Source organism: Sinocyclocheilus anshuiensis, unplaced genomic scaffold (genome assembly GCF_001515605.1).
Source record: "Sinocyclocheilus anshuiensis isolate Anshui unplaced genomic scaffold, SAMN03320099.WGS_v1.1 scaffold186, whole genome shotgun sequence".
Lineage (NCBI taxonomy): Eukaryota > Metazoa > Chordata > Actinopteri > Cypriniformes > Cyprinidae > Sinocyclocheilus > Sinocyclocheilus anshuiensis.
Window position 1 is genome coordinate 281131 of NW_015542355.1, and position 23431 is coordinate 304561.

At 36.4% G+C, this 23431-nt stretch overlaps 3 protein-coding genes and 1 pseudogene across 4 annotated transcripts in view; 1 reads left to right on the forward strand and 3 right to left on the reverse strand.

Moving 5' to 3' along the window:
* Window positions 1–2599: 2599 nt before the first annotated feature.
* On the reverse strand, window positions 2600–5210 carry LOC107691685 (uncharacterized; annotated as a pseudogene).
* Window positions 5211–5362: 152 nt separating this feature from the next.
* Window positions 5363–8685, reverse strand: LOC107691695 (intraflagellar transport 46 homolog (Chlamydomonas)). 2 transcript variants are annotated; one of them, XM_016490476.1, is made up of 12 exons: window positions 8603–8685; window positions 8042–8135; window positions 7887–7963; window positions 7672–7814; window positions 7330–7404; window positions 7026–7119; window positions 6819–6947; window positions 6612–6730; window positions 6453–6519; window positions 6312–6372; window positions 6146–6231; window positions 5363–5947 (listed from the first exon to the last, which is right to left on the reverse strand). In XM_016490476.1, exons 1-12 carry the CDS (start codon window positions 8624–8626, stop codon window positions 5855–5857), a joined length of 1062 nt encoding a protein of 353 aa, XP_016345962.1. In that variant the 5' UTR covers window positions 8627–8685; the 3' UTR covers window positions 5363–5854. The 2 variants fall into 2 exon arrangements, with proteins under 2 accessions (XP_016345962.1, XP_016345961.1); XM_016490475.1 differs by having other exon boundaries at window positions 7672–7817.
* A 1205-nt stretch (window positions 8686–9890) lies between these two features.
* On the reverse strand, window positions 9891–17385 carry LOC107691631 (vacuolar protein sorting-associated protein 11 homolog). Its single transcript, XM_016490356.1, has 16 exons — window positions 17153–17385; window positions 16720–16868; window positions 16482–16617; window positions 15490–15653; window positions 15131–15378; window positions 14836–15037; window positions 14590–14741; window positions 14322–14508; window positions 14070–14213; window positions 13543–13740; window positions 12612–12773; window positions 11866–11999; window positions 11437–11639; window positions 11050–11221; window positions 10715–10937; window positions 9891–10600 (listed from the first exon to the last, which is right to left on the reverse strand). Exons 1-16 carry the CDS (start codon window positions 17292–17294, stop codon window positions 10433–10435), a joined length of 2784 nt encoding a protein of 927 aa, XP_016345842.1. The 5' UTR covers window positions 17295–17385; the 3' UTR covers window positions 9891–10432.
* Window positions 17386–18212: 827 nt separating this feature from the next.
* hyou1 (hypoxia up-regulated 1) overlaps window positions 18213–23431 on the forward strand; it is an 11923-nt gene continuing 6704 nt past the window's right edge. The window contains exons 1-11 of the mRNA XM_016490357.1: window positions 18213–18504; window positions 19142–19214; window positions 19389–19482; window positions 19617–19695; window positions 20315–20469; window positions 20556–20632; window positions 20724–20905; window positions 21115–21230; window positions 21343–21529; window positions 22596–22730; window positions 22825–22907. Coding sequence (XP_016345843.1) covers window positions 19148–19214; window positions 19389–19482; window positions 19617–19695; window positions 20315–20469; window positions 20556–20632; window positions 20724–20905; window positions 21115–21230; window positions 21343–21529; window positions 22596–22730; window positions 22825–22907 — 1175 coding nt within the window. The 5' untranslated portion in view covers window positions 18213–18504; window positions 19142–19147. The remainder of the gene's footprint in view (window positions 18505–19141; window positions 19215–19388; window positions 19483–19616; window positions 19696–20314; window positions 20470–20555; window positions 20633–20723; window positions 20906–21114; window positions 21231–21342; window positions 21530–22595; window positions 22731–22824; window positions 22908–23431) is intronic.

The window sequence follows — 23431 nt, forward strand, 5'->3', positions numbered from 1 at the left end:
CTTTAATTAACACTGTCCCCCAAACCTCTGTTTTTTTTTTTTCTATTTATATCACAGGAAATTAAAGTTAAATTATTAAACACTTACATCCCCCTTATGTTTGTAAGTATCATTTCCCAGCATTCCATGGGTGTAACAAATTAAGCATACTTAGAAAAAGTGAGACTGTACAGTTAACATTTGTTAAAAGGAAATCGTTTTATTTTTATTTCAGTCTTTTTCTTTTGGCTTTTCTGAAGGAAAAACAAGGGAACCTATTCTTTGCATCCTGTTGCAGTATGTATTCCTGGTTGCTTTGAGGAGTCCAAATAAAGACATTGCTTTAGGTATACATGAAGGTACTCTACTCTTAAAATGTAAATGAAAGATTTGGTGAGACATTTACACTCTTCAGATGACTGACAGCTGTCTCTCAAATGCTTTGACCTGTTTTGGTCTCTTATTGTGCACAGTGAGAGTGCACCTCTTTACTGACATCTAGATTTGCCTTTTAACATCAATTAATCTGCTGCTTACTCCATGACATGTCATAATTTATATACAGAACCTTTAACAGAGTTTGTCATGCAAGACAAACCACTTTCGCTCCAAATTGCTCTAAAAGGCACAAGTCATTTAACTAATCACTGTGTATGACAGTCACTAATGAGTAGGGTGGACACTTGCGACCTCTCATAGTGTGCATATTTAAGTGTCACTTCAAACATCGTTTCCTTGACATTATTGAAAGAATCTGAAGTACTTAATGAAGTCAATTTATTACTTATCAAGTCCGTATAGTGTGTTCATGCTGTGCATGATCCAGTGCCAAGTGCAAGAGAGGAAACTGCTATTTTTCAGAATGATGCTTAGCCTATTGAATGTAACTGAGCAGGGTTGCCAACTCACGCTTTCAGGCTCCGTCTCACGCTGCCCATGTAAATCTCACGCCAAATTGGCAACCCTGCTTACAATATGAATCAAAGTCTCAGCTTTCAAATTTGGTAAGTTTTAATACTAAATTCAAACAATAAATACACTTAATGGATTTGGCGCACTTAATGTGGCGTAAATCGTAAAATGTAGCACTTCAGTTAAAGCCAGTGCCATGAAAAAAAAAAACAAGAGTTGCGACAAGCTTTGCTGTCGCCGCGCGGTCACGTGGTTCACGGAGCTGTCCAACAAACCAGCGTTGACAATACATTTCTATGGGTTTAAGTAGAATAGACGACAGCTTCATTATACAATTATTTGCAGCAATTTTTGGTAAACATTACAGCATATTATGCATTGATTTACGTCGATGACATTTACAGTGTAATTTTATTCTGGAGAGTGATGGAGAGGCAGCATTAATATGGTTTTCTTAACTCTCGGGTAGCCTATTGCTTACTTATAATGTGACCATACAGCTTAACTATTTTTCAGTTAAATAAGTGTTCTATATTTTAGTCCAATAATATTTATTTAATATTTTGAGGAGATATTTTGGTAGCCTACTAAATACTATTTGTGCAAAAATTATGGTCCATTAATGACTTATATTTTTTCTGATATTTCTATTACTTATATTTCAATGAGTGTAGTATGTAAAGTTAAAATAGAAAAAAGGGGTTTTAAATTCCAATGGAAAGAGGCAAATTAGAGTCATTTTGTGGTCAGAAAAAAAAATTATTTTAATTTGTAATGCGTTTACCCACTAGGTAGCCTACCTGTATGGCTCTTTACTAAATATATCTAGAATATTGCAGGTCATACCTGCTTACTTATTTTTTAATTCTTCATTTTAATAAATATTTAGACATGATTAAACACTAGATTTTTAAATGAGAAATTAAAAAAGTTAATAATTTACATCCTTTTTTTATCCTTTTTTTAAACTCTTTTTCATCCTTTGATACTTGCATAATTGCACACAATGAATGCAAGCAAATACTGAATTTAAAGTTTAAAATGGTGCTAAAAGGCATTCAACAAAAGATTTTTATCCCCCTATATTTACAGTATATACACATGAATTGATACTGAATCTAGATCGAAACCCCCCAAAAAAACTAAAATAAAAACCTCACTCCAAGCTGAACTTAAAAGCTGGCAACCCTGGTAACTGTAATCATGAAACTATTGTTAAGATGATTTGTCCATCAAAAATGTTGTTTCTGTGTCTTGGTAATAATCGGAAACCATCATAGTTGAAAGTGGTAGGTAGAGCTGCTACAGTCTCAGAAAAAAAAAGGTTAAAAAAAATGTCAGATGCGGTGCCCATTAAAAAGTTACTAATGTGTACACATTTTAGATACTAACATGTACTTTACAAATACTAATATGTACATTTAAGCTATTAATATGCACCATTTAGGTGTAAATAAGGTACATGGTTGTGCCTTGTAGCTTTTGTACATTGATGCCACTCCAGTGACAGCTTTTGCACCTTTTACTGAAAGTGTTTTTTCAGCTGTTTTTGCTGCCCTCTAGTGGTTGATCAGGACGTAACGCATTTTTTCACCCGCTGCTTATATGTTGCACTTGTTGCACTGCACCAGATTCAGGAACATGAAAGTGTGTTATTAGTATTCGCTGTTTTCACGCCAACATGTTTTGTAGTCTCTTATATCAGTTGTTACCCCTCTCCAGCATCAGGACACGCTGTGGACTGTTCATTAGAGACACGCTCATCTAGAACGGCTGTTTCTTCCCTGCATGTGGGTCCGACCTCAGAGTAACCAAAGTCCTCAAAGTGTGTCGCTGCAGCGGAGGCCTGACTGCTCTCTTTCGGCTTAATGAAGTCTGTGTAGACGTACGGTAAAGGAGTCACCTCTTCAGTGACAGGTACTTCCTGAGTGACAGGAGTGGTCGGAGTAAACAGGTATTATTAATATGTTTATATTAAAAAAATCGCATTAATCATTCTGCTGGATACACGGAGATTGTTTCATGACTTAAAGACCCAATGAAATGACCTGACAGTGGCATTTAGGCTCAGTGACCACCGCAACTTCCGGTGCAGCGCAGTGTATGGAAATTGTGAGAATATTAAGCACAAAATTAAATCTTTAAGTGTCACGCAACAGGACAAAGCAATATTATAATAAATGTTATGTTTATTATAGTTAATAATATTATTGTCTATTATTATTATTAGTTAGTTATGATTGACAATTATTAGACAGAAAGAGTCAATTTAAAGAGCCAAACTATTAGCCTTTAACTTTAGCTTACATTTCAAACATGAGCCCTGACTCATGTTTGAAAACCTGATTTGTTAACATTGCATTAGCTTATAGAGGCCTCAAAGGTAGTATATATGAAATAAAAGCCACAAAACACTTTTTGTATTTTCGTTGGGTCTTTAAGATAATGAAGATTGTCTTAACTGTTCATCATATTAACATCAGCTTTACAGAATTTATGTACTAAATTCATTATTACACATCTGTTTATTAATGCTTTTGATTGTCTATTACCTGATAAATACCAAGGTCATTGTCTGCACCCCCTGTGAAGTATATTTCACATATATTATACAATTACAACTGGTATAATCAATACAAGCTTATCGATAGTTAAATAGATAGACTCATTTTTTAATACCTTCATCTGTAGTTCTGCCATTTTCTGCTCTTTGCCCTAAAAATACAACAACAGTAAAACATTCTTTACAAAATAGAAATGAAATGCAATAATTGCTGTAATTGTATTTCATGTTTTAGGTAGCCTGCAGAATAGCTGGGGAGTTTTTAAAGGGGGAAATTTGTCTGGTTTTTGTGTTTCTGATTCATATTTCTTTTTTTCAAACTGGCGTTTTTGAGAACAACTGGGTGAGAACTGAGATGCTGAGATTACGTGGTATTGAGGTTCATGATCTGAGTCACAGAATAAATCTAAATCATGAAGGATGTGGGTTTCATAAACAATTAGTTTGCTAAAGCAACATTTATGAACCTTTATTTGGGAGAAAATCTTACTGTGATGGTTTTTGTAAAGGCAGTAGAACACAATGCACAGTCCCAAAACTCCTGCGAGTGTAAGTCCACTTGAAAGCACAATCTGATCAGACTGAGTTTGACCACCAGCGCCATTTCCTCGGTTAACAGTTGAGTTCTCACCTTAAAAGAAAAACAGAAAATTACAGGATTATGCAATGCTTCTTTCTTTTTCTTGATTCTGTTTCTGTTGAAAGATGTTTTACGAAATGTCTTTGTGTTTAAAGATGTTTTAGGTTTAATTCCTGCTCCTAAACAGAATATTAAAATCTGGCATCATTTTGAGGATTCATGTAAGATGCACAATGAATGAACTACTGCTCACCGGTAATATATGTGTGCTTTTCTGATTCTCCATATGCATTTGAATCAATACAGCTGTACGTCCTGTAATCAGAGCTGGTTATGTTGCTGATGTGTAGAGTTTGGTTCCTCTCACTGAATAAGTGTCTGTGTTTCTCTAGAATAGGGAATCCTTCTCTCTTCCACATCAGATGCAGACATAAGCCGCTCACTTCACATTTGAGAGTTACAGATGTGCTGGAGGTCCAGGAGACCACAATTTCTGTTGCACTTGGAGGGTCTTAAAGTAAAGCATATTAATGAGCACAAGCACAGCAAAATTAGATGAATTCTACATGAATAAGCATGACTGTGATAGGTCTGACTTACACTGAATAATTAATGTAAAGCGTAGCATATTTGTAGTGCCGTTTCCTCTAATTATTGTTTCAGTGAAGCCTCCTTCATACTTTGCGGTACGTTCTCCAGAATGAGGCTGTTATTGTTTAAATAGAAATGAGCTGTGCCACAGCATTGACTGTATGCAGCACTGAATGTGGTGGTTTTCCTAAAACGTAGACATGTTATTGATCCATTTCATTTGGTTCATTCCACTGAGTGCAGAGAATCAGCAGTATGTTGATCAAGTTCCTCTCCAGTCAGCTCAACACGTCTGTATAAGCCCGTCTGCACTTCTTTGACTTCAATTTCTCTCGCTGTCAAATCTATATGTATGTACGTTACGATTAATAAACAAATTCTTCTGAGTGAAATATACTAAATCATATAATGACCATAAATGTAAAATGTAGTAATTGACATGGAGGAAATTAAATATCATTTATATGTAACATATCTAGCTTTTGAAAATTATACATTTTATTTATCTAGCCATTGAAATGATTAGCCATACTTGCCCAATACAGTGAAGAAAAACAGCCAAATATGAATGTAACATCCAGTCATCGTAAATCAGGAGTTAGATTTCTTGATCTAGACTTCTAGATCTTCTTGTAGCTAATTCAGCATTTTATTATGACTCATAACCATTAATCAAATCATTCAAATCTGTAGACGTTCTTAATATGATGCTCTTTATTGCACTCAAAACTGCTGTCATTTCAGAGTAAAAAATAGCCACTAAAAACCATGACAGGAAAATAAAAAGCGGTTAGAACAAGGAAGAAGGCAGGGCTGCTTTTATTCAAATTATCTAATAGACAACAACTCTCGTACATTGTTTTACAGAGTATATTAGACTTTTAACTAAATCATAAAGGACAGCTTACTCTGGTTCAGTGTATCATTTAAATCTGATTATGGCTATAATGTCATCTTGCTTTGCTAAATGCCTTTCAGTGTTTACTGTTGATTCAGTTTAATTTAGTATTATTTTTCTGGGATATTTATACAGTACATACTGTTATTTAACGATATATCTCCTAAAAAAAATCTGCGAAGAGTCTGGAAAAACAAGCCTGCTAAACATAAACATGTGAAGAATTCATACAATCTAATATGCAGAACAGAATGTAGCTTCACAACTTCAACTGGCGATACAACAGCTAAGAACAAAACAGGATGTAAGAAAATATGCCATGAAGGAGACTTCAGTCCAAAGTGAGTCTTTCTAATTCAGCAGTGGCTGTACGTGAAGCAGGCGGTGTGTCGGATTTCTGGCCCTCCGCTACAGATTTAAAGTGCTGATAACAGGAGAACAAAAATAATAATACTTCAATAATACAACCCAGAACTTCAACATCTAAAATCCTGTGCTTTACAAAAAAAAGTGAATACATGTCACATAATACAAATAATGCGAAACAAGTAATCAATATTTGCAGATTGTGAAAAGCATTTTATATTATTTAATGTAATATTGTAGAATGTCTGAAACTAACCTGTGAGTTTTTGAATTCAGAGTAGAGTGTGAACAGGACGTGAAGTGAGTGAATCCGGTTCTTGTACACAGGGATGTCCAGGATTCCTGACAGGTTACATTAAGAGTCATTACAATAAAACCAAGAAAAGCATCAAAGATGTAAATGTAAGAAACTTGCAACTTACCACACATAATGTCAACATACTCTGCCAAATCACAGTCAATATCTGCGGTGGGGAGATTGACCTGGTGAACAGATGGGGAAGTGAAGGTGAACATGACTGAATTTGCAGATTTAATTCATGACCTTTCAGTCAAGATCTAACCTTCCCCAAAAGCTCCTCAAACTCAGGTGGCCACTCTTGCATCAGGCTGTCAATATCTGGCATGGGTCTGAAGAAAAATGCATGACTCTTGTTATAAAATGACACAGATGTTGTGTTCTGTTCTCTGGATGTTCGTGGTTGATTCATGTCAGTGCTTGCCTTGTGTAGTGTACAGTAGCTGGAGGCTTGGACCGATGCAGCTCACTAATGCTCTCGATCCAGTTGTCTATGGCTTTGGGGTTCTTCTCTGGGTTTTCGATGCTCTTTACTTTTACTTCCTGTGAAAGAGATGTGCATCACTTTCTCATTTCACTTACCAGGCTAAAATCATCAAAGCACCTTAAGTCTTCTAGTGTGTGAACTCACAGCAACATTGTGTTGTTTGCTGTTCTCTGACAGCCACAGGGAAAGCACTGTTGGGTCTGACTGTTTAATGCACGGCTCATCCAGAACCAGGAGACCCAGATTGTCAGCCTTCCCATCTGGACGTGGTACCTGTGGGTTGAACAGAAAGATTCTGAAACTGAAAATTGGACACTCGTGTCCAGTTCAGATTTGAAAATTGTCACTCACTTTGAGGAAAGCATCAATGTCCCCCACAGCTGGAATGAAATCAGGGATAAAGGGCTTCAGTTTGTGGTCAAGCTCTATCGTCTGTGGAGTATATCTGAAAGAAACAGTCATGCAATTAATACCAGTGAGAAAACAAGAATCCATGAAATATCTACGAGACAAGAGAGTATTTTGTGTTTCTTCAACTATAGATACTTTTATGTTCCAAGTGTAAGAGGTCAGTTTGCTAGATGTTCTTCTGTTCATGTTTCATGTGCAGGTGCACATCAAATGCTGTGAAGGTGTGAAGTTTGTGCATGCTAACCGTGTGATGTACTGAAACAGCTCTTTGATCTCGGCTGACACAGGAAGATGTTCATAATCAGCTGGGTCATATGCACTGTGAGAAATCATCCAAACACATCTACATTATTTTCAAAAATAATAAAATAGCTTTTTATTTTGAGTAGATATTATAACTACAATGCTCTTAGTACTATTGATATAACATATTACTGAAATGTGTTGCAACTTATAACACTAGTCCACTTCCTCACTGTATGTCTCTTCCTGGATACATTTTCATCTTAGCTTAAAGTAAATGAAACATTAATATCAATCTCTCTCATCTTGGACAGCAGACAGTGTCTCAGATGAGCGGCCCCACCCTTCTGGAGCAGATCCGGACTCCCCTTCCTCCTCATCAGACTCTGTGTCATCAGAATCATCGTCATCATCATCGTCATCCTCCTCATCATCTTCATCATTCTGATTAGTAGCATGGGCACCAGGTGGCGGCTCTTTCTTTCTCTGCTGTCAGATGTGAACAGGTCATTCAAACTTCATTTTATTCATTCACCAAATATGAGTTAGTAAACTTACTTTAGTATCCTCTTCTAGTTTATCGCCAGCATAAGTGGCCATGGCACTCTGCTTCTGCCTGCCTGTCCTCCTAGAAACTGAAATAAAAACACAATGGCATGAAAAACAGTTGATGAATGCTAGGTAAAATGTAAAGAAGTGGTAAACAGTCTGACCTATCTGTCTTGGGGATGGTGTGTGCACGCTGGCTGCCTCCTCTGCATTCACCTCAAAACTCTCGTCGTATGGCTGGTTGGTTGCGAGTTGAATCTGTTTGCAGATATTATTTGCACTTTTTAGTTTTTACTAAAACTGGGTTTCAAAATCTAGGTAGATGCCTGCCTAGACTGTATTTTTAGGAGTCATAGTGATACCAAAACCCTGCTGACTCAGAACATGTCCATGATGCCCTAAAATGCTGTCTAGGTAGGCAGCATACTTGGTTTAGAGACAGCCCATGAAGTAAGTCTTTTCCAGCTGGTTTAGTTTTGCTTTACGGGACTTTTATTACCTACCACAATCCGCTTTAGGAGGCACCTAAAGGTTTTTTAGACCCAATGTGACACATAAGCATTAAGGAATAACAATGTTTTACTGTAGCTTAGTGTTTGATGCGCTCGTTACATTGAATAGCGAGGCATAAAATACACCACGTTAGTGTCTCATATAAATGTTTACGTAATTAACATGGTATGCAAGATTAAATTATTGACATTTGCGCGATAATAATAACAAACCTTTTGTCGCTCTGACCTCTCCATGAAAACACGGTGTACTGTTGCCAAGGAAACTTGATCTCGCGAGCTCTTCAGCGGAAGTGCGTGAGAACGTCGGTTTGTTGAATTCATTTTTTGGCAAGAGAAGAGGTTTTACATAGTAACGTCATTAGCAACTTTAGCTACCAGAAAAAAAAGTTACATTACTTTTAGTGCTTTAAAAACATTGCAGGTTTGTGTATAGTTTAAAGTCCTTTATAATTTGATTTGCAAAAATGCACGTTTTTATTCATATTGTATTATTTCCTAATATAATAAATTGCATGATGTACTGTTCTTTACTTTCTAAAAATAAAAAAGCACATCAGAAACATTATACATTTCTATTATACACCAATTTCCTGTTAATAAAAGTTTCTAAATCCTTCCAAAATAATCTTGAGTAAATACAATGATAAAACAAATGCAACATTATTTTTCCAGTCCTCAAAAAGGTATACAAAATGTTCAGCTTAAATGACGCCTGTCTATTTAATACCTGACAGGCAGATTGAATGGCTGTAGAAAAGTCCTAAATCCTAAAAGTTTACTGCTAAACCCGAATAGTTCACCCTCGCGTCATTGAGAAACCTTGTGGTTTCCCTCAGTCTGTAGAGATATGGCAGGAGTAAGAACAAAAGCATTGTATAACTAGGGAGACATAGATTTTACTGATTCAATTCACTTTCTCGTTGTGCTTGGTTTTTATCTGTGACACTAAAATGAGAATAGCTCGAGTGAGTGTAAAGCTGAGATTCGTGATTCTAGTCACAGGGTTAAGCAGAGCTTGAGAAGACTGTCTTTGGTTTCACAAACATACTAAAAAAGCCATCGAGAATGATGATGGGGAACTCTACAGTTCAGTTAAGAGTCAACATTTTGAAAGTTTAGCCTGTTTCAACAAGGGTAAAACAGGTTCACGTTGTAAAAAGGTGATTTTAACCAAGCTTCTTGGCAGAGACAGCAGTTCTAGGCGTCATGGATCAGCACTTGAGACCAGGATGTGGTTCTTAGCACCTTTACTTGCTGGTTGAGCTGCTTAGCTTTGCAAACGTTTGTAACTCACCAAATAGTTTTAGCAAACTAGACACTGGTGAAGGTTTAAATAAATGAAGGTAGATTTGTTCAGAGGGGTTTCAATGTGTGACTTCAAAATAGTGTTTTACAAACATTACTGTATTCTTTGGCATCTACAATGTAAAATACTGTGTAAATATTTCTTTTTTTTTTATTTCATGACAAATTAAGATCTCAACAAACATCACAGATAATACAATAAAATACAATATAATTACAAGTTACTAGTCAATGATGTTTTACATTTATTAATGACACTTTTACAGGCATTTGACATTGATTATTGTTGATTAGTTGCTTTATCTGCTATAATGAATGGTTGCAATGCTAATGAAATATTATACAGAAATTATTAAGGGATGCAAAATTAAGTTGTGCAAGTTGTCTTCTATAGTTTGCCTACGGCAGCTGAATTCAAAGCGTGAAAAGGTCACGGTCTTGAAGTGCAAGTTCTTAAATGTTATCATCACCCACAGTGGTTTTGATACTTTCCACTTTATGCTAATCTGATCTTGGAGACTACACAGATGAAGACATTCTGAACAAGCTGTAATCTTGCTCTCCGCTATTAAGCCTATAAATAAATCAACACTAAGAAGAGGAGTTGCGGGGGCTTAATTTGAATTTGTTCAAAGGCCATTCAAGTAATGTAGAGCTGTTTCTGCAGCAGACCCTAGTCAGACATCTGACCCTAGATCAGCACTTCTTCTTTTAATATGAACTCCAGTCCAGCTCTCAAACATTCCTCTTGGTGTTAATGAGCAGATCTCTGTTGAATTCAGCCTCCAGATTCCCAGCTCCACTCTTTCCTCCAGGAGGATCCGTTATCAGAGTGAGTTTGTTAAACACTCCACGGCCAAAATAGTCAGCGATGACTGAGAAGCCGTCATTAGAGCATTTCAGCTACAAGAGAGAGAAATTCTATTCAATTTTCATTTGCATTTTTATTTTGAAGTATTTAGTTAACACTGGCAACTTTGATCAATTCAAAATGTCCTGCAGGAGAAAAATCAGTACCTGTCTGTGGAAATGGTCATGCAGATCTCGTTTCTGATCTTGCGCACGCAACATGTCCATCACTTTCCTGTTCTCAGGGGTGCAAGTGGGGCACTCGGCCTCACTCTCAGCAAAGCTCTCTAGGCAGTGCTGATGGAAAGAGTGGCCACACAGGAAGTGCACAGATGGCAGCTCTAGCGGGCTGTTGCACATGCTGCACTTGGTCTTCTGGAAGATCTTTGCACTGAAAGAGCAATGTAATTTTTTAAAATGTACAATGGCATTCCTATACTATCAATTGTAGCATCCATTTTTTTTATGCCGTTGACTAATGAATGAATCCTTGATTCGCTCACCACGTTTTAAGTTCCTGTATCTCAGTGCGAAGATGGGCCGTCTCCTCTCTATACTGTCGAATCTTCCTTTCATCTTCCTCAATCTGCTGGGTCTCCCGCTCTAGTTTATTTATCAGGTAGTCTTTTATGACTGACAGCGATGCTGTGGAATTATGAGCCAAAGTCTGCACCACTGCAACACAGACATTCATATAAGGTCAAAATTATGCTGACGGTATGGACAACACTACAATTATTTGATATAAAGTTCCCTGGAAGGTAAAGAGTTAGTTCACATTCTACATCATGGCTGAAAAAGGACGAATTGTGTGAAAAGGTCACACAGTTATGTGTGAAAAACACAACAGAGGTGTTGACCACAAACTTTTTCCGTATCCATTTACTCACCCAGAAGTGGAGGCATCAAGTTATTTTCATCAATGTGCTGCAGGACTTCACTAATGTAAGCCTTGCAGTTCTCTTCTTTGCGTGCAAAGTAACCCAGAGCCTGTTCCCACAAACACACCTCACTGTCCCCATAGCGTTTACAGGCCTCCACGACTTTCCCGTACTCCTCATTCTGCATGTGGTAGTGCATGATCTGCTGGTACCTGCAGAAACAGGCTGTTCTGTCACTTATTTTTCTGCTGTTAATAGATGAAAGCTAAATGTAATGCAGATGTAGATGCATTCAGTTCTGAACAGAATTCAGTCAGTAACTGTGGTCTGTTGTCACACAAAGCTATAGTATGGCTGTAGAAGACTTGTAGAAGTTGTGTAGATAACTTTTATAGCACCTTCTGAGTAAGTGAGACAGTGATTAGAAATAGTGCTTACAGTTTGCCCTTTTCATACAGATACAGCACTCCTTCCTTGAAGTTGTGCATCTGGCAGAGCACCAGGGCTTTGTCAAACACAGTGTTGTCGCTCCTCAGCAGGGATAGTGCTGCCTCCTGCAGGACTTTCTTCTTCTGTCAGACAAAAGACAGAAAGAGTTATGGGTTTCCTGCAGTATATGCTTTTACAGTAAGCAATCCAAATTTACCCAAAAAATTTTAAAAATGGTCTTGAGATTGTATTTTATAATGCAGTTACAATGTTATAGCTATGGCATAGCTATGGAATATGTATACTGTTTTCTAGGGACGCACGTATTAAAATTCTGGCCAGTGACAATAAGCTAATAATTATTTTCAAGTTATGAAAAAAAATTTTGAAACGGTCTAAATACTAAAAAGTATTTTAATTTAATTATTTTAGTTTTATTAAAAAAAAAAACTAAAATCTAAAATCAATTGTGTTAAATGCTACATTATACTGTGCATTATAGTATACACAATGTATTATAATGTTCAGTATTAAATATTTATTTTCATTTTCAGATTTGAGAATCTGCAGGATTGTCTTAAATATGGTAAAATAAGTTTTATGGACTACCACACTTTTATTAATTGCCCAAAATCATAATCTAATTAGCAAAAATATCTAATAAATAAACAAGTCAAATTCTTCAGGTTCAGATGTTGTCAATAATAACATAATATAGCATAATGAGACATGTGTGGTATGACTACATGTTTTACCCCTGGGTCCTGCTCATGTGCCCAGTCCTGCAGTCTGAGCTCTAGCAGTGTGTCATAAACTCCCTCAGGTGAGAACGGATCCACCTCGATCATGTGTTCCAGGAACGCTCGCAGCTCTCGTGGGTTATTGGCAAAGACTGGGATGAACTCTTCTGGATTGGCCTGTAAAAAAGTAAGAACATTTCGAGATAAAATCTCAAGTAATTTGGCTTAACTCACAATGTTCTTGAATGTCAGATTATTTAAAGGTGTTAATGCTAATCCAAATGAATGACCTTGTTTTCCGCAGGCCTGTCCAGACTGTCCCTGTCGGTTGAGTCTTTGTTAGGGTGATAGTCAGTGCAGAGGCGTTTTAAGAGGATGGTGGAACTCTCAGGCACATGGTGCATTAGAATTTTACCGTAACGCTTCATATTACTCTCTGCCTGATCGAATGGTAACCGTCCTATGTAGCGTAAAGCCTCCTGATAATTCTGAAAAGGTTTAAAAAAAAAAAAAAAAAAAAAAAAAAAAAAAAATTTTAATTGCCCAAAATCATAATCTAATTAGCAAAAATATCTAATAAATAAACAAGTCAAATTCTTCAGGTTCAGATGTTGTCAATAATAACATAATATAGCATAATGAGACATGTGTGGTATGACTACATGTTTTACCCCTGGGTCCTGCTCATGTGCCCAGTCCTGCAGTCTGAGCTCTAGCAGTGTGTCATAAACTCCCTCAGGTGAGAACGGATCCACCTCGATCATGTGTTCCAGGAACGCTCGCAGCTCTCGTGGGTTATTGGCAAGGACTGGGATGTACTCTTCTGGATTGGCCTGTAAAAAAGTAAGAACATTTCGAGATAAAATCTCAAGTAATTTGGCTTAACTCACAATGTTCTTGAATGTCAGATTATTTAAAGGTGTTAATGCTAATCCAAATGAATGACCTTGTTTTCCGCAGGCCTGTCCAGACTGTCCCTGTCGGTTGAGTCTTTGTTAGGGTGATAGTCAGTGCAGAGGCGTTTTAAGAGGATGGTGGAACTCTCAGGCACATGGTGCATTAGAATTTTACCGTAACGCTTCATATTACTCTCTGCCTGATCGAATGGTAACCGTCCTATGTAGCGTAAAGCCTCCTGATAATTCTGAAAAGGTTTAAAAAAAAAAAAAAAAAAAAAAAAAAAAAAAAATTTCATGGTGCATTAGAATTTTACCGTAACGCTTCATATTACTCTCTGCCTGATCGAATGGTAACCGTCCTATGTAGCGTAAAGCCTCCTGATAATTCTGAAAAGGTTTAAAAAAAAAAAAAAAAGAAAAAAAAAGAGAAATAATTTAATATATATTTTTCTGGCAAGAGCAAGGCAGAGAAAAGTTTTTGTTGACAAAATGAAAAAGCATTGGCTTACATAAACGGATCGAAAAGCATGTATTATAACAGTTTATATCATAGCACAAAAAAAGCTGTATTTACCTTCAAATCCTCTAGCTGGATCTTTAGATACCATTCATGGTGCATGTGTCTCTCTGCCAGAAAAACGGCATGACTGTGATAACCAGCCTGACGTAACACCTTGATCGCAATTTCAACATCGAAATGCACCTCACTTTCATTGCTCTATATTCACAGGAGGGATGCAGCAGAGTATACAAAGCATCGTCAGTGGTCAAGGCTCATTCAAAAAGCTTAAATGCACATTCAGGCCAAAATCATTTTTCTACAGACCTTTATGAACTCTTCCAGCTTGGAGCTGTCTTTCAGTTTGGTGTAACAGTTGAGCAGTAGAGTAGTGTGGTCAGCGTTGGCCAGCGACTGCCTGTGGAGGGCCTGTAGGTATGCTGTCAAGTTATGTATCCTCTGTGCATCCAAAAATTTACGGATTACGTATGAGGGCTCAAGCTTCCCAATGGTGCTAAGAGAGAAAGAAGATCAGGATGTAACTTACTTGATTTTAAATTAAATGTGTACCTATTAATCTGAACTGCAAACCTACCGAATATACTGCTGGATAGCTCCATCATGATCCCCTTTGACGTAGAGATGGTCTCCATACTGTCTGAATATCTCAGACAAACCATCATTGTCCAGATGTTGACTTTTAGCCAAGTTAATGGCCATCACAAACAGGTTCTTCTTAAACAGCATCTAAATAACACATTATTGATCGGTAATGTATATTACTTTATATTTTAGGTAAAAAAACAAAACGTTCTTTTAATGATAATAACACTGTTCTAACCTCTAGCTTGGTCTGTGTGTCTTTTTCTTGCAGCATATACAGTGTTCTGTCTCTCGTTAGGACATAAAAAGAGCCCCATTCTGCCAGAACGTCAATGACATCATCAAATGCCGCACTGTAAGCGATAAACTTGTTGTCCAGGTCATAAATGGTCAAGATGTGTTTTTCTGAAGGGGATGTCTGTCTGCTACCATAATCAGATCTGTACAAATGAAATGTCAAAAATGTGAATGCATATTAAAAAAAGTTAAAGCGAGAAAAGGACAGACAATCCATGCAATACAACGAGTCTTACTTGCTGGGTGACTTGTTATTGTGTGTGAGCAGCAGCAGGTAGCCTCTGTGCCAGTGAGTAAGAAGCTTGTGTCCATCGAAAGCAAAACAGGGCCCTCTCTCATCAGGCTGGTACAAATACACACAGTCATCTCCAGCCACTATGAACTGCGAGTCCTGCGAGGGGTCTGTGAGCGCCGAGCAGCGGAGGGCGCAGCCATGCGTGTCCAGTTCTATACAAGGGTACTCTTTCACTGATAATGTGTAACACTGTCAACATATGAATAACCCTGCTTTCAGTTTGTTATAATTTTCATCTGTATTCACACAGTTTCATTACAAAGACAAAACAATATCACATTCCATGTAACTAACATGTACCTGCACTTTTTCTAGAGTGGCGACAAACAGGTGTGTGACTTTGCCGGCCTGTCGGAAAGCCAGGCCTGTGATTGGACAGTTGCCCTCATTGAGGCTGAGTGTTTTACTGTGTCTGTCTCTGGTGATGTCACCCTTCGTCAGCACAACACTGCCATCTGTAAAACCTGAGCATTCAACACAGATATTAGAGTCAACATAAAATTAATTATTGATGGATAAACTCCAGGAAAAAAATCTTTTTTTCTCAACTAAATTTTTTGTTTCACTTTGAAATGCATCATATTACAGAAACAAATGGGTTGCAAATGCCATTTAGTGTCACTGAAATTATTCACATATAAGAAGTGATTTCAAGTTAGGTTTATTTATTTTTAGAAAATCAAAATCAAATAAATATAACTTGTCATTTGTTTACTTTTGCAACATTAAAGTGCAATTTTTTTTATTATTAGCTGCCCTCTAACATTTAAGTATATGGGAATTATTACCTTTATGAAAACGTTTTTCAAACCATATAAAAATACTAGCTAATACTCAAATCAATTAAATTAATTAAAATAAATTCTCGATCTGAATAATTACAGTATACAAGATTATATAAGATTTCTCATTTTGGGGGAGACCTCAGATTTTGATTTTCAGTGCCAGTTTTGCACTCTTTTAAAGAGACATGCTGTGACAGTGTTTAGTATAATTAAAATATTAATGTTTTGAATTACTTTTTTTATTTTATTTTTATATTTTTTTGTTTTCATTTTAATTTTAGTTAATTTGGTAGTTATGTGTTTTTTTTTACTTTTTTATTAGTTTCTGTGTTTTTAAATATGGTTAGACTAAATGAAAAATATATATATTTTTAAATGTATAATATTATATTATTATACTTTTATTTTCTTTCCCTTTTATTTCAAGTAACTAACAAGTTTTTAAATGGTTTTAGTTTTAATTAACTATAATATCCCTGATTTGTGAATTAAAAATAAAACTCCTACCTATAGCCATGAAATTAAGGTTTTCGTGTACACTGAGACAAGACACTTCAGTGGGTTTGTTTCCAGGTATGGCAGGGAATATCCGGGTACACAGAGGACTGCCGCTGTCCTTCTTATCGAGGTTCCACACCTTCACCTGATGGGCAAACACATAAACTCTAGAAATCAACTTACATTTCTAAAGCTTAATTTCTTGCCCTGACATGTAGCTTCAGCAGACACCTGTCGTGATTCTTACCAGAGGATTGATGCCAGGCTCGTCCTGACCCACAGACACCAGGATGTTGTGTTGTTTCAGCTGGTACAGGTGTGTCACGCGCAGCTTATAAGCCTGAAAGCTGGATAGCTGCAGGGAGCGGGTCAAAAACCAAATCTGCCCATCCATATGTGCATTATACGAGTTAATGAAAACATGATCATGTGGCATAACTGAAATCATCATATATATATATATATCATCAGCCAGAAAGGACTGAATGTTGGAATTATGAAAAATATAAAAGAAACCATGCAATAATCAATTTGACAAAGCAGGCTTGCTGCAACCTATTAAAATATGCTACGATTTATAACTTATACAACTGTAATTATGAAATATACGTAGTATAATTGTTTATCAGTGTCATCATTGCTAACTAGCCTCAAGCATGACTTCAGCATTTTAAGGATATCTCCAAGCACAATATGTCCTCGACCTGAATCACAGGCCGCTATTCCCACCGGTAGTTGGAAATTTTTCCCATTTTCGCTCGGATCTTTCACCGTTTCTTTATCGAAAAACACAAATCGTCTCCACTGTAAGAACGCTGCCATTTTCCAAGCAGTTCTTGTTTAGCAAAATCATGTGACTCACATCACGGTCATGTGACTAGGTTCAGTATATTCTTGTTTTCTGTTATTTATCTGTATACGCAATAATATATTTAAGGTTGGACGCAACAAGCCACAAATTAACTTGATAGCATTTATTTAAACATATAATGTAAATGAAATAACTGATGCTGTTTAAAACCAAAATACACACCAAACTGAAAATTATAAGAAAAATATACATATTTGATTTAAATGTATAATTTCAAAAGTTATTAATATGGCCAAAAGACATAATACAACAAAAGTTAATTAACGATGTCCGATTCGTGAACGAACTGTTCTTTCGATTCGGATCTTTTCAATTATTCTCTAGAACCGGTTCACGAATGGGACTGAACGTATCCGGTTCATGTGTCAACAAAGCACTGAATTAATGCAGGTTATCTCGTCTCTTTCTTCGTGATGAGGCGAAAAGTCAGTTACTTTTATTGCAGAAATGTTTCACGTAAAACATAAACGCACATATGAAGAAAAGTGGTTTAATAAATATCATTTTATTTTAAACCCTAATTGAAAAACGTAATAAACAGAAATATGCCGTATAACTTAATTGGGCCGTTTTATAACGTAATACATACAAAGAATGACGTAAAAGAAACACTGAATCGGTTCTTTGAAAAGAACTGTTCAAACGAATCTATTCGCAGAAATGAGTCGGGCTCCCGTCGCTGACAACAAAAACTACAACTTGTCGCACAGCCGTATGTTCTCCTGTTTTACGTGGACCAATCAGATCCGTGTTTAGTTACACGACTGACCACTCGCGCGCACTGGTTGGCACGTGGACCAATCAGCGTTCTCCATTCAAGGGTAAAGAGGCGGGACTTACGAGCATAGCGATTAGCGCTTCACTCGGCGAGCAGCGAGTTGCGTGGATCCAATGAGATCACGCCGCGTTCCGGGCCCAATGTGTTAGAACAAGCCGGTGATTGCAAGAGCAAAACCAAGCAAGCGAGGCGGCGTGGTCACAGAGCATTGCTGGTTAGTGCAATATTCCTGCCTTCTGTAAGACATTAGATATTAAGGATCAACACAGAAAAGCTCTCTTTCATAATTAGGACAGGATAAGCGTTTCTAAATATTGTTGTTTAAGTGTCAAGAGGGATTTACCAGTCAACAAGAGCCAATATAAAACTTGATCTCGCTAAAGGTAAGTGCCATTCCATTACTTTTTTTGTTGGAGATGTTTGGGCTCATCTGAGTGGTTGCATATGTTCATAAATGTGTCTTGATCAGTCTAGTACAGTAGTACATCTACAAGACCATCAGCTGCATTTACTTATATGTGAGCCTTTTAAAAAGAAAGCGTTATGTTTACTGCACTTCATCAAACAGTGAAATGACAGTTTGACATGGTCATGATGCTCTTCCCATCAGGATCAGGCAGCCTCATTCAAGCTTACGTCACACAGACTGTGCAACTAGAAGTTTCCACTTTGCATTTTTGAATTAGCATTGAAAATGGTCTATCAAGGGAGAACTGTGACTGTAAAAATGAAGCCAAATTAGATTTTTCAATATATATGTTAAATATTGTCTCCTTGTATTCTTTTTGCACCTTGGCTCTAGTGTCTCAGTTCTGCAGGAAAGCTCTGCAAAAGTGCTTCCTGGAGCCACCCCACATATCAGGATGACTAGTACTGTCAGTTTTAGTAATAGTGTATGAAATTATGATTTGAGGGATCTTGCATGGTTTTGATATGCTTCCTGTTTTATAGACCTGTCACAGTTGCATTGTGACTTTTAGCCTACATGCTATTGAACCAAGCTTTGTTTCTTTCCTGCAGGTCACAATGAGGGAAAGGTTGTCATTATGGGCAGTTTTTTGCCTAATAGTAGCATTCCTGCCTTCTCAAACAGGTAAGCAGCACATTAATTATGATATAGCCTTACATTTGCTCTAAATTTCCTTTGGTGATGTCCATCAGGATGAATTTAAATCGATCAAGATTGTAAACATGCATTGTTTTTACATTCTGGTTTTCTTATATAGAGCACAGAATTTCAGCTCTTACTGACATTTTTATGTTGCAGAATCGATTGCTGTGATGTCTGTGGACTTGGGCAGTGAATGGATGAAAATTGCTTTAGTGAAACCTGGTGTGCCAATGGAGATTGTATTAAACAAGTACGTTTTAGAACAGAGTGTAAATTTTACACCTAAAATCCACAGATGTCACCTGATTTAGACTTGTAATAAAGAAATATTCTTTTCAGACAGCGTTTTACTCCATTGTGACATTTAGCTTCTTTTTTGTGCAGGGAGTCCCGGCGGAAAACTCCAGTCGCAGTGTGCTTAAAGGAAAACGAGAGGCTTTTTGGAGACAGTGCTTTAGGAGTGGTAAGTCATTGTACGCCAATACCTTTTTTTTTTTTTTTTTTTTTTTACAACAAATTTAACTTGTAATGTGACATTTCCAAATGGAACATGGATTTTCAGTGAGAAAATAATATAGGGTGGTACTTAATTTTATGAATCAGTAATTAAAAGTGGGCATGCTATACCAGAATGGAGGCAGACCTGAATGCTTGGATAATAAACAACATTTTTTCACCACCATCCCTTCTTTTTGAAGTCAAGTGGGAAAGTTATTACTTTCTATGAAATGTAGTATTTCTATAAATATAAATGTATATTTAATACTTTTATATTAAATATTACACAGATGTGTAATTGTGCCGCTTGATATTTTGTGGAAACATTGGTACTTTTTTTCATGATTCACTTTTGATTAATTTAATGCATCTTTGCTGAATGGAAGTATTAATTATTTACCCCAAACTTTTGAATGAAAGTGTAAACCAGGTACATGGATTAAGGAAGAAAATAGCCCGTTTTGATTTCATGCTGATGAAATTCTGTAGGATGAAAAACACCCCTTCACATTTTCTTGTGTCTCTAACACCTTGTTGCAGCATATTTGACAAGCTTTGACTCTAGCATACTTTAATCATGACAGGCTGTGAAGAACCCCAAGGTGGTTTACAGATTCCTCCAGAGCATTTTGGGAAAGACAGCAGACAACCCACAGGTGGCACAGTATCAGAAACACTTCCCTGAACACCAGCTGCAGAGAGATGAGAAAAGAGGAACAGTGTTTTTCAAATTCTCAGAGTAAGTAATGGAGCACTTGCAGGTGCATTAGCTGGAGTCGGTGTGTCTTACATTAATGTGAAAAATGAAACTTTTATATCATCCAGAGAGTTGCAGTACACTCCAGAGGAACTTTTGGGCATGATATTGAACTACTCTCGTGGTCTGGCTCAAGACTTCGCAGGTTTGATTATAAGGAGTGTTTTGAATAGCTGTCTTGGTTTTTGCAGATTGGGAAATTTGGAAGCACCAATAACTTTATTTCTCCCTCACAGAGCAGCCCATTAAAGATGCTGTGATCACAGTGCCAGCCTATTTTAATCAGGCAGAACGCAGGGCAGTCTTGCAGGCTGCCCATATAGCAGGTCTAAAGGTCCTTCAGCTTATCAATGATAATACTGCCGTGGCTTTGAACTATGGAGTCTTTAGGAGGAAGGACATCAACTCTACTGCACAGGTACTTCTGAAAGAATTTAAGTGAATTTATTTATTTATTTGGTCAACATTGTGTCAGCCAATGGTGTGGGTGGGAATATCTGTTTAGCCAGCCAGTGGCAGACTGGAAAAACAGAAAATTGACACTTCCATTTTGGTGATGCAGGAATTAATTTAAAGTAGGATTTCTGACAGATTTTTTTGATACTAACATTGTTGTGTCTCTTGTAGAATATCTTGTTTTATGATATGGGATCAGGCAGCACAACAGCCACGATTGTCACGTATCAGACGGTGAAGACCAAGGAATCTGGCACTCATCCGCAGCTTCAGATCCGTGGAGTAGGGTTAGTCATGGTTGTCATGTTTTCACCACTAATTTTTGGCCACCTGGGAGTGCATGTATATGTATACAGTATTGTGTTGACTGACTATAGCTGTTTTTCTTTTAACATTTAGGTTTGATAGGACACTCGGTGGCTTTGAGATGGAGCTGAGGCTCAGAGATCATCTTGCCAAGCTCTTTAACGAACAGAAGAAATCAAAGAAGGACGTGAGGGAGAATCTGCGCGCCATGGCCAAACTCCTTAAAGAGGCTCAGAGACTGAAGACTGTGCTCAGTGCCAATGCTGAACATATGGCACAGGTATCTCAAACTGAAATAATTTATCTTAGTTGGTCAAAATACAGTTTTATCAGTTTGCAAAATTAAGAACATCTGCTTAAAATCAAAATTCAGCTATTATCAGAATGCATACTATTATCGTGAGCCATTCATCCATCCATGTTTCTTTTTTTTAACCTCCTACTTTTAAATGATAATATCATAACTCAATATTCTGGTGAAACAACAGACTTCTCTGGTGACATACACCAGACGTATAACCCACCACTTTCATATAATCAACTGCAAAATCACATTTTGATCTGGCTCAGTTTTTGAGTTCAACTCCCAAAATTAAATTAACAACAATGGATAGAACAAAGTTCCCAACCTACATTTCTTTTCTTTTTTGATAATTCATTTCACTCGGATGTATGTCACAATTCAAAAGAAAATCTCTGTTACTGCTTCCCCTTCATTGTGACTTTAAATGTGTGAAATGATCAGTAGACATTTCTAGGTCACTATTCAAATGTAAGCAAATTTAAGCTTATCAGAAGTTCTTGCTTCCACTGAAGCACAAGATGCTTTGTATCATTCTCAAATCATGCACTTGTGGAGGTCATGCAGTTTGAGTGTTGCTGTCATTAAAATGGAAAAAGAGGGACAAACCAAATAAAACCCTTTTAATTTAATAAGATTTAAGACATTTTCAGTTTCATATTCATTTTTCAATTTGACTGTCACTCAAATAATGATGCTAACTTAATTTGTAATTTAAAAAAAAAAAAAAATCTTGAATTAGAAAAATGCAAGGAAAAATGTTCATTTAATGTTTATGTTTTAAGACATTAGGACCACACTGTATTTACTTAGTAATATTCAGTACATAATATTTGCCCACGGATGGCCTTGATTAAATGGATGTTATCAAATGTCTATTTCCTTGACTGGGTGAGATTTGTTAGACCTTCATTATGTGTAAACACAAAAACAACACTAGTATGACGCACTCAGTTAAGTAGTCTGTGCTGTGGCATTTCATTTGATTGTCTACTTCAACCAAGTCTGGGTGGTTTAGTGAGCTGTTGACGTTCTTTCTCTCCAGATTGAAGGTCTGATGGATGACATAGACTTCAAGGCAAAAGTGACTCGCTCTGAGTTTGAGGCCCTCTGCGAGGATCTGTTTGACAGAGTGCCAGGGCCTGTAAAAGAAGCTTTAGCTGCTGCTGAAATGAGCATGGTGAGGAGCTAAATATTATGGCAGCAGCTTTATACAGTTTGTCTAAATAACTATGATTTAAAAAATAATCTGAAATACCTTTGTTGTCCAACAGGATGAGATTGAACAGGTTATTTTGGTTGGAGGATCCACCAGGGTGCCCAAAGTGCAGGATGTGCTTCTTAAAGCTGTGGGAAAGTATGTTTTTGCCTCTTTTTTTTTTTTTTTTTTTTTACAAATATTTATTTATTCATTTTAATTTTCCATTTTTATTATTTAATTAATTATTAGCGAGAGCAATTTTTTATATTAAAATTTTAATTTTACATTCATTTTACATAAATGCAGCCTTAGTGAGCAAAAGATACATCTTTTTAAAATATTAAAACATTTTATTTTTATTATTTATTTAAATGTTTTTTTTATTTATTATTATTATTATTAGTAAGTATTTTATTTTGACTGATTTAAAATTACTTATTTTGATTTTATATTTTGATTTTATTTTTTAATTAATTTTTAATTGATTACATAACTGATTACATTTATTATTTATTTATTGAAATTTATGATTTCAAAACCATTACAAATATTATTTATATTAATTTTTAATTTTTAGGATTTAAATAATTACTAGCAAGTTTTATTTTGATTGATTTAAAATTATTTATTTTAATTAAATTTTTTTATGTAAAATCCAAAAACATAAAAAAAACTTACTC

Excerpts from the sequence above, each read along its gene's own strand:
- LOC107691695 (XM_016490475.1), bottom strand. The coding sequence starts at position 8,626 with ATGGAGAGGTCAGAGCGACAAAAG. Across the intron at positions 7,120-7,329 it reads CTGTTTCAGTACATCACACG|ATATACTCCACAGACGATAG; the intron begins GTTAGCATGCAC and ends TGTTTCTTTCAG. Across the intron at positions 6,731-6,818 it reads GCAAACAACACAATGTTGCT|GAAGTAAAAGTAAAGAGCAT; the intron begins GTGAGTTCACAC and ends TCTCTTTCACAG.
- LOC107691631 (XM_016490356.1), bottom strand. The coding sequence starts at position 17,294 with ATGGCAGCGTTCTTACAGTGGAGACGATTTGTGTTTTTCGATAAAGAA. Across the intron at positions 14,509-14,589 it reads GCTATCCAGCAGTATATTCG|CACCATTGGGAAGCTTGAGC; the intron begins GTAGGTTTGCAG and ends TTTCTCTCTTAG. Across the intron at positions 11,640-11,865 it reads CTGTATGAAAAGGGCAAACT|GTACCAGCAGATCATGCACT; the intron begins GTAAGCACTATT and ends CTGTTTCTGCAG.